Genomic DNA, 11,242 nt, shown 5'->3' with positions numbered 1-11,242 from the left:
ATTTTTTTGGATTTGGTCCAATATGTTTTTTTTTTCAATTTCTCTCTTTATTTTTTTCCTTGAAACGCAATAACCATTTCACATTTCACAGGGCAACACAAAGTTCATTCCCAAATTTTAATTTTTTGTCAACACAAAGTTCATTCCCAAATTTTAATTTTTTGTCAATAATTCAAAAACAGTTATAATAGTATTATTAACATGTACAACAATTCCATTAAAAAATTAGTCTATAAATGCCATGTAACCAGGTAATAATACCATGTGCTACACGTTTTGTTGTTGGTTTGTGTAGAGCTGGTTTCGTTTGATGTAATCAATAACTTCATCTGATGTCAAATACTTCACTGACAAACCCCGCAAAATGCAATCTCTAAAATCACACACAAACAAAATTAAACTCCAAAAATTAAAGCAAAAGTGTTGAATTTTATTGGATTGGAATTTGGATACCTTACTAAAGTTGAGCTAATACGGTTTGGAACTATTTCATCAACCACTTGGATGTTATTCTGCATTATTCAAATTACAAAAATTGGATAAGCTCAAAAATATGCAACAAGATCGGTGAAAAGACGTAAATGCCCCTACCCTGTATTCTGTCAAAATGTCTATGTGTGAGATGATTTTCTCAATGTCTTGACCTTCTCTACGGATACAAACAACACCATAATCTCTGCATATACTCCTCACCTAAAATAAAATGTCAACAAAAACAAATCAGAAACTCATGTTAAGATTTATAGAATTACTGATGAAAAATTACACAAAAATAATAATTTACTTATTTACCTGGTCAGGTATCCAAGCTCCAGGAATGCCAAATGATTCTAGCAGATCAGAGCCACAAACAAGCATCACCTTTAAAGATGCTTCAATTCAGAAAACAAAAAAATTAGAACATTTTGAATCCCAACAAAGGTCTCGAAAAGGGTAATTTGGTCATAACAGGGTGCACTTTGTACCATTAGGTATGAGTCCATTATCAGAAAAGAAGCTTCTGATTCTTGACAACACAGTCAATGAGCGTTGAAATGAAGTTTGTTTTGCCTAAAACAGATAAATAATTCTGCATCAATTAATAAAGAAAACAATAATCAAAACATTTAATATATATTGAATAAAAAGAAAGGCGTTAATACTTTAGAATCAATCCACTAACCTCCCATGCATCCACCATTACAAAATCAGAACTTTTGCTAACTAATTGGCACATTGTAATACGGTGTTCAGATGGTATGAGACCCTATGCAAAGATTATAAAAATAACAAAGTCTATAGTTTTTACTTTTTATGCATAATGCTAAAGAATTTTGATTTGAGTAAAAGAAAATAATGATAAAGTTTCTTTTTCTTCATGTACCTTTTTTTTGTATGCATCGTTTACAGGCGACATATAACCTCCAACCACATTGAATCCTTTTGCGTTAAGAGCATCTCTTGCCAATTCTAAGCATGAAAAAATGAAAAATAAAAAATTGACAATTTGTGTAAACCCAAAAACATAAAATGAGAAAGTAACTATACATACCAAAAAGGCGTAAATGCATGAATGTAGGAGGATTGAAGCTTCCTGTGGATACCAAAACTACATGGATTTTTCCCCTGTGAGAATGTAAGAGGGGTGAAAAAGTAATTATGCATTGTTTATTAATTTTAGAAAGTAATCACTAAAGATGATGATTGTGTAAGACTTACTTTGTGTTGGAATGTGATGAAGCATTTTCCTCAATGGGCACTAACATTAACTTATCAACTGGTAACTCAACATCCATTTTTGTAGAGGCGTTTGGTTCGTATTTTCCTGCTATCTGAAAAGACTGAAAAGCCCCTCATCAACAATGGCAGCCGATTGCTAATTTAGGGTTTCAAATTGATCATGGTGACTTTCAATTAGAGATACACCAAAAAGTCGATATTATCAAGAACGACAGAAGCAATTGATATCTATTCAAACAAAAAAAAGTCAGAATAGCATTCATACACTAATCACCTTGCAAAAAAAGTTATCAGATTTGCAAACGGATACAATTACATAAATGAAAAACAAATTCAACCCAAAAGAGGATATTGTAATCCCCGTTTAATAAAACACACACAGTAACAAGAACACCTACATAATTTGAATAAATAAAATTGCAGGTCTAACCTTGAAATTCGTTCGTTGATAAGTATACTTCAGCTTCAAAGAAAAGCTTCAGTTGAGATAATCAGTGGCAGAAAAATCGAATAAAGCCTTATGCTTTTATAGAAAACGATAAGTCATGTCGATGATATGGTGGTTGATTATTTGCGATTTGGATGGAATCTATTTCTGGAGCTCGATTAGGTAGCGTAATATACGCGGGACAAAACAACATTCTATATAACGTTAGGCGTAGATAGGATTAGAACAAAAGCAAATACGGACAAAGTCATTGGGACTATTTTACCTGATTTCAGTAGGACAGAAGGCACAATGACAAAAAGACCCTTCTATCCCCTCTCTTTCCCCTTCATTGAAACTTCAATGACCCAAACTCCTTCCAATTTCCTAGCAAAACTGGTTTGAATCAGATCGGTGTACCTCCAAAACGAAATCTGTTAGCATAAATGGGTCTCAGTTAAATTTATTGTATATAATTATAAAATAATCACATTACATGTCTAATTTGTAATTGTTATATTATTAAAGACTAGTAGGGAACCCGCGCGATGCAGTAGGACGCGAATGTGATGGTGGTTAATAATTTCATTTTTCTGATTAATTTCCTTTTGACGTGTCGAATCGTCATTTTTTGGTGAATAGTCTCATTGTATCGATTAATTTTCTTTTGAAAACATTTTATTTTCCAAAGAACACGTCCACAATGTATGCATGTTAGTTGGTATTTTATTATTTGTAATTGACATATTTATCAAAAAAAAAAGTAAACCGTGTTCCGGTGTTTTTGGGGTTGATAAGAGTGATGTATTTCCTAGGGTAGTAGTTGGAAAGTGGTGTTCTTATGTTATTGAGATGACTTCACTTTTGATGTTACAGGGTTATGAATATATCTCATAGCCGAATGATTTCATTTTTGACGTTACGGGGTTATGGATATATCTTATAGCCTAAGGATTAATAACCTTAAGCATATGAAGATTATATGTGGACAAATTAAAGAAAATATTTGCTAAAACATTTTTGAATATGGTCGTTAATGACATTAGATAGTATTTTTTGATTTTTTTTTTCCAATTCTTACATTGATAGATCTTGTTCATGAAGAAATCATTTAATATGAAATATCAAACAAATAAATTAACTAATATTAAAAAAATAGAAACACAAATTAATATTAATGCTTATGCATATTATTATTATAATAAATATTTTCAGTGTTTGCTTGTTTGAATCGACAAAATCAGTATTTCATTTATGTTTTTTGTTTATACAAAACATATGTTCATAATTATATCCATATTTAAATACTTATATACAAATTTAAAAACCTAAAAAGATACTTTTAAATTCATCTGAACCCTTTATTTTTTGAACATAATACTTAATACTTAATGAACATAAATTTTTAAAGGTTTAACATCTAAAGTTACTTTGAATTGTCATCGAACTTTGAATAATTGGTTATGGCTATTTTATTTAAAAATATAATCTGTTTTATTATACTAATTATACAATATAACATTATTTCTTAACTGGACTAAGAAGTTGGGGATCATCATAAAGATTAAAAATAAAAAAATATAAAAAATAACTAACGTTATCATTTATATCAACATTGTTGTTTTGTTGATAATTTTTTCTATTTCTCAAAAATTAGTCAATTTATTAAATAGGATTAGAAAAAATAATATGAATGTCCTTTTATTGAATAAGAAAAAACAGTATATATTCGTATAGAAAAAATTAAATATGGTTATTAAAAATCTTAATCCTTAATTCCTACGACGTTAAAATGTACTTTGTTTACCATAACATAAGGAGTAATGGTGAATTTTTTTTTCTTGATAGATATCTTTTTCTTGTTATATTGTAAATATGTTCCAGCATTTTATATATGAAAATTTTTACATAAGTCTTTTTTCAGTAAAATTTTGTATCCTAATTTACGTTTTTTAAATCAAAAGGGTTAAAGCTTAAATTTAAAATCAGTGAACAATTAAATTGAAGTAAATATATTTATTAAAGCTCAACTGTAATTAATTTGATAGGTCATGTTAACTGTATTATAGGGCATGTAAAAACTCCCTTTATTTATTGGGAAAATACCGATAATAGTCAAAAAAAAATGGGGAGCTTTTTCAAAATATAGACACAAGAGTAGACGTTTCCGGATATAGACATGCATTCAGCGGAGGTAGCTCCACGGGCACATGAAAAGTTTTATGCTAACAAATTACATAAACTAACAAATCAGAACTTTCAGGTCATACTGATGAAGGTGGTGCTACAAAATCAAAAATAGAAAGGTTCTAAGAAAGAAAGATCGAACCAGATCTTAAACAAACATACACACATGTACTATCTATCACAAACATACACACATACAAGTCTAAAAATACAACAATATCTTGTAGAGAAATCTTGTAAATGGTGGTGATGAACGTCATGGTGAATGGTGTGAGGCTAAAAGCAATGACTAAATAGTGTTGGCATAGATGTAGCAATGATTATGACGATGTAGCGGTGGTAGTGTTGTGTTGCATTCGTGACTATGTTAATGGTGGTTTTTATGGTCTTTCCAAAGAGTGAATAGATAGTGGTACTAAAGGTGGACGCGGGAGAGGCGGTCGATGACAGTGAAGACGGTGTAGCACTGGCGGCGATTGTTGGTAGTGAGGGGTGATGGCCATGTTGGTTAGGGTTTTCATAGAGTTTTTTCAGATCTGAGGTTTTCAGTAATTGTTGTGGAGCAAATGAAGGTCGTGGCTTTTTAACAAACTTGACGGAGGATGCTAATGAAGAGGGCGAGAGCAAAATGGGGTTTCAAAGTGTCATCTGGTTTTATAGTGTGATTTTCTTATAAATGTTTATGGTAGGTTAAGTTTGATTGGTTAGTTTCATTTCAGATGGATCACCACTTATCTAATCTACACCACCCATCATAAATTCAATGGCCAATAAAACTTCTCCTTGTTTTTAAGACAATTGTCTTAAAAAAAATGGTCCACCAACATGTATACATTATAAAGTATTAAGATATTAGAAAAAATCTACTTAATGTTGAAGGATAATTTAGTAATTTAAACATCTTGTTTCACTTTGGCCTAGTCATACCAAACACTTTGTAAGTAATCATCAATCAAGTTATTTCAATCTAGTCTAGTTCTGTTATGATCTGGTTCATATACCAAACACTGCCTTAATGAAAATATGTTAGAGCAATTTAGTACGCTTCCGACTTTGACGGGGATAGAGGGGCAAATTAGGAAATTTTCCTCTAAAGAGGGAATGGTATGAAAGGAAAATGGGATACTCATGAGAATGAAATCTAATGCCCTTTGAAGGGAATAAGATTATGTCATTATGTGTTAACACAAAGTTTTAGCAAAGAAAAAAGAAAATAATGGGAAAGATGTTAGAAAATTAATGTAAACACTTTCCCCTTGGATTGTGTGAACACTTTCCGGACTGATATTTTTACCATATGTCTGGACAAAAAATTAAGCTTAGGATAATCTCAAGGGACACTTACGGATTTAGGTACAGAAAACGTAAGCCAAATTGCTAGAGAATTTTGAGTTTGGATGAAGAAAACGAAGGCTAAAAGGTTCTATATGTGGCTCAAAAGATGAGATGTATTTATACTTGACAGATTAGACTAAATCTTTTAAATTAGTTATATAAATCTCGAAATTAATGGTATAATTAATGGTTATCAAAATTAACGAGATTTACTAAATCTTCAATCTTCTAAAATAGTTATGTAAATCTCGAAATTAATGGCATAATCAATGGTTACCAAAATTGACGAGATTTGTTTACTATAATTACCCACTAGAATTTAGATTTTCCATAAATAAATTAATTCAGATTTCCGAAAACCTTTTGGGGCGCTGCCCCCTTGACCCCACCTTTCTGTCATATCGGCTTATAATTCGATCTTATATATGCATGCACTCCGCATTCACCAAACATATATTAGAGTACAAATCACGAAGCCCCTTAGCTCACATGTAAGTTCTAATTACACAAAATGTCCTGGTGACACTAAAATCACCAACTTAAGTACCTGCAAAGGACTAAGGATTGGGTCTTTACCCTCGGTGGGAGTGATGACTTAAGAGTGATAGGGTATAGTGACGCCGGCTTTCAGACCGACAGAGATAATTCCGCTCTCAGTCGGGCTGCATATTACCTTAAATGGAGGAGTAGTAACTTGGAAAAGTTCCAAATAGGAGACTGTAGTTGATTCAACGTGTGAACCAGAATACATAGCAGCAACTCAAGCGTCGAATGAGGCAATATAGCTAAAGAACTTCATTTGAGACCCTGGAGTTGTACCAGCTATAAAGGAGCCTATGGAGATTTTTTGTGACAACGAGAGTGCGGTCGCCTTAGCCAAGGAATTAAGGGATCATGGCAGATCCAGGCACATCGATAGAAAATGTCACTTCATAAAACATCGAGTAGAAGAATGACTCCTTGTAATGAAGGGGGTATCGTCAGAGGAGAACCCAACAAATCCCCTTACAAAGGGACTGAGTAGGGTTAAGCACTTGCAGCACGCTTGGATTATCGGGCTGAAGGACGATATTAATTTTAATGATTATATAGACATTTAGAAACTTGTAATAGCTAAAATGTAACTGATATTCGATGATTGAATAAAAGGATTTTTATTTATAAGTGAAGATACTATCTTATGTCAATTATTTACTATTGTTTCATTTTTGCATGTTTTGACTTCTAGAATAATAAGATTATTCAAACTATCCACAGTCGATCATACTTTGGAAGTAGGTTAAGAAAGTAGACTGTCATGAATGGGTTTTCGTAAGATTGTCAAAGGTGTTAGACATTGCAAAAGTTTGCTACAAACATTCATGAGTGCTCTTGAAGTAAGATTTGAGTATTGGACTAAACCCACGCTCACATGAATCACTTCATGGAATTTATCACGAGTGATTGTGAGACGATAAAATCGTATAATCTTCAAAAAAAGATATATGAGTTAGTTGTGCATTGATAGTACGAAACCACATCAGTAACTTGATATTATAAAACATATTATTGTGTATGATTTAACGAGTAGTTAGTACAAGCATATAAGTCGAAGTTTATATGTTCCTTTTATCCTAAGAGGATTAAAAGCGATATCTTGGGCCCATCGATCATTTTGTTTTGACTTATGTGTTGGGCCTGGTCAGAGCTAAATTGATGTATTCAGTTAAGTTCTATGTCAAACAAATCAGAAATCGGGAAACAAACTGTAGGAAAATGAGTATGACTATGTTCCATGTATTTGTCCGCACGATATCTTGAAGAGCAGAGGATTATATGATCCCTTATCTAATGGACGCGTTAGAGTTCGACAACGGCTTTTTGAGAGCTATGATTGCTAATCGGATTTTGAAGTTACATTGGCAGTTATAGTTATTAGGCTTATCCAAGTGGGAGATTGTCAGATTAGGTGTCTAAGCTCATAACTATAATTGGTATGTACTTGACCCGCTAGTAGCATAATCCATCTCGGGTTGCCTTCAACAGAACAATTTGATAATATGGATATACGAGAAAGAGGTTATTTGTGATTTATTAATATATTATAAGAATAATATATTAATTGAGAAATCATATTATTTAATTAGTATTAATCAAGAGTTAATTTGGAATTAATTTAGTGATCAAAAGAGACTGATTAAATATACAAGGACTAATTATGTAAATCAGTGAAACATATGGTTTGGGCTAATGATCCATGATTGGTTTGTGTTGGACTAAGCTTATGTGAAAGTCCATTAAGTGATAATCCAAATGAATTGTTGGATCATAACACTACAAGAAAAATGACTTACAGTCACACCAAAAAAGTGTGACTATATGCGTATAGTGACATTTTTTTTCACTGAAAGTGTGACGGAAGGTGACGTCATCGTATGGGTCTTATGGTCACTTTAAAATGTAGTGTCTGTATGCTATGAAAATATGTGGCCGTAGTATAAAAGTGTGGCAAATGTGTACGGAATTTTGTTCCTTAAATATCTAATATTGTAGCGTTAAACAGTTATTAGTCACACATATTTATTTAACGTTGTGACTGTATATCACCAAAATGCGACATTCATGATGTTTTAGTGTAGTTGTTTTCTTACATATGGTCACACAATTTAAATTTTATTAAGACTATTGTGTATCTTTTGTAAACTTTTAATTATGGTGAGCGTGACCATGTTTGCTAAATGACCACAAGTACTTTACTTTCATATGTGACGAATTGCTAATTATTAGTCACAAAAACAATCAACGTTTGTGACTATAACCTAACGTATAGAGACAAACGAAGAAGTGACTTAAAATCATAAGTATTATAAAGTCACACATTTTGTTAAAATTAAGGACAATTCGGTATCGTATTAAGACTATTGGGTATATTTTAGACACATATAATTTACGGTAAACATGTCCGTGTTCTGTAAATGGACACATATAGTTAATGATGTATGTGACGATTTCCTAGTATTTAGTCTCAATAACAATCAATTATGGTATTTATTTGCCACATATATTGTTTTCCATGTTGTTATTGTTTAACTTAGTGACAATTTTTTTTAATAAACATCACTTTAAATCAATTGTAGTCTCATAATTCTTGTATATTATGACTATTGTTAACCATTTAGCCACACGTTACAAATTGATGTAAAGTAACCATTGTGTATTTTTAGAGACATTAAAAACGTATATAACATGGCAAAAATCATACATCCACTATAACTTACTATTTACTGTTACTTTTTATACATTTTAGACACATGAAAATACTTTAAATTAAAGTAACGAAACACAACAATATGAAACACAAACAAAATTCATAATTTTATATTAATAATAATTGAAATCGGAATCCATATATACATTACATTCCTAATTAAAATATCAAAGAAAGGAAAATTTGCGTAATTTAAAGAATTTATATAACGGTTAAAAAATTAAACACATTATAAACCAAAACCTAAACATAACTAGCTAGGCATTCTTTTTGTTTGTATTTCTCCTTGTCTTCTTCAGAAAGACATCAGATGATATGTAAGTTGGTTTCCTTTTTGTTGATTTTTGATGTGATATAATTTCCAGTACCTATAACAACAACATTGAAACCGATAAAATTAATTCATCATAAACTTAGTATAATACTTTATGAAGAAAATAAAGTTTAATGCAAAAAGTATTGGACATATTGAAACAAACCTCTGACTCGGTTTGCACAAGGTATTTTGGTCATGGAACAAAACTTTTATATGCATCCTCAACTAATTTGAATTCTCCAGTTTGATGGGGTAGAAATGCAGTTTTTACAACCACTTCATCAATGGAAACTTTATAGCAATCATATTGTAGAGGAACTCCATGAATCAATTGTCTTTCTGATGATAAGTGAATGGTACCGCAGGCAATGATGTTCATTTTATACGGATATGATAGACTACACTTGATTGGCTACAATGACAAGTAATGTTATACTCTGGAAAAAAATAGAAATGTATATTCATCATGTAAACAAACACTGACCTGGTGAATGGGATTATTTGGTGAAACTTTTGGTATGTCATGATTGATAGTGGTAGTCTTAGACTCAACAGTTTTGTTGGTGGTTTTTATATTTGCCTGATATCAAGATTTAAGACATATTTAAACATATATTTTAATAAAAAAGATTAAATAAAAGTATTGAAAACTGTAAAGTTAGTATATACTACTGTTGCAGATTTCATAGAAATCAATATTGCATCGGGTGTTGCAGTTGCAGATTTCGTTTGAACAGGTTTTTTGTTGGGTTTTGGAATAACCTACATAATATAAAGTCCAACATGAAAAATTAGAAATCAGTATCAAATATATATATATATATATATATATATATATATATATATATATATATATATATATATATATATCAACGATGACCTAATAAGACGATAACATACTGGTGTTACAGGTTCTGAAGGTTCATTGGTTTTGAGATTAACAGGAGACGTTTCATTACTCTGTACAATCTTCTCACTTGAAATACCCTAGAAATTATAAAGAAATAGGAAAAATGTTTAAAAGAAATGCAATTTAGAACTAACATTGACAACATATATTTTCAATAAGATTACTTACAATTGTATGAGACAGATTTGGAAAGTCAGCTCCTTTTGCATTAAGATGAGCCAAAACTAGCTTTAGTGTTTGATCTTGTTCATTCACCTTTGTAGATTGAGTTCAACATCTTTTTTCTCAAGCTCAAGTTTTCCATTATGCAGTGCAACTTTAAGATCTCTAATTTCTTCCTTAGATGACCCTTTGTTGCGAGGAACATTGAAATATCTGTTGTAAGTGACTCCCGTGCCGACACCCTTTAAAAATCCGTCCTTTTCCTTTCCAAAAACTAAGGTCATGGCATCCGTTCCTGGTTCAACATTTACTTGTCCTTCTTTTATCTGCTTCTCATGTTCCATCTACCAAACAAAAAATTAATAATTATTGTCTTAATATCAATGATTAAAATATTTAAAGTAAAAGAAAAAGAAAAGTGTATTGAAGTTACTAGTTTATCAGCCATGATTTTAACATCTTGATCCTTAAATTCTCCTTTACTTTCACGTCCTTTACACCACATAACTGACCTTGGGGGAATTTCCTCCTTCGAAATCACATTCTCTTCAATCTTGATAAAAAAAATTAAATTATAAAGAATATGAAAAAAAAAGCATGTTAAATAAAATGATATGAAGTTAATGTAGCTTACCAACTTCCTCCTAAGAGTTGTATACCCCCCCCCCCCCCCCCCCCGGGTCCCATCCGATGATCATACTTTGACATTTTCTCGCTTTGATAGTCTTTTGTGACACATTCTGTGAATTAAAAGTAACATATTTGTCACGAACTTTTAGAACCCAGATTATGATAAATAAATGAATAAGTTTTGAAAAAAGATTTTAACATTAAACTCTTGAGATTGTGTATAAGTCACAAATTTGTTCCAATCATCTTGTTCAGTGATTAGTGCACGATAACGAACTGGGATTTTTTCAAGCATATCGGTATCGCCTA

General features: G+C 31.4%; 1 protein-coding gene across 5 annotated transcripts; it reads right to left on the bottom strand.

Moving 5' to 3' along the window:
• Positions 1-103: 103 nt before the first annotated feature.
• On the bottom strand, positions 104-2,379 carry LOC111888116 (nicotinamide/nicotinic acid mononucleotide adenylyltransferase). Of its 5 annotated transcripts, none has more exons than XM_042898592.2 (10): positions 2,150-2,379; positions 1,699-1,947; positions 1,532-1,605; positions 1,364-1,449; positions 1,163-1,246; positions 966-1,050; positions 793-872; positions 592-693; positions 454-512; positions 104-373 (listed from the first exon to the last, which is right to left on the bottom strand). In XM_042898592.2, the coding sequence occupies exons 2-10, from the start codon at positions 1,773-1,775 to the stop codon at positions 268-270; spliced, it is 753 nt and encodes a 250-aa protein (XP_042754526.1). In that variant the 5' UTR covers positions 1,776-1,947; positions 2,150-2,379; the 3' UTR covers positions 104-267. The 5 variants fall into 5 exon arrangements, with proteins under 5 accessions (XP_042754526.1, XP_023740002.1, XP_023740000.1 ...); XM_023884234.3 differs by having other exon boundaries at positions 1,699-1,855; XM_023884232.3 differs by having other exon boundaries at positions 1,699-1,820.
• Positions 2,380-11,242: the final 8,863 nt, after the last annotated feature.

The sequence above is a fragment of the Lactuca sativa genome, chromosome 9 (genome assembly GCF_002870075.4).
Source record: "Lactuca sativa cultivar Salinas chromosome 9, Lsat_Salinas_v11, whole genome shotgun sequence".
Lineage (NCBI taxonomy): Eukaryota > Viridiplantae > Streptophyta > Magnoliopsida > Asterales > Asteraceae > Lactuca > Lactuca sativa.
This window is presented reverse-complemented; position numbering and strand designations above follow the sequence as displayed.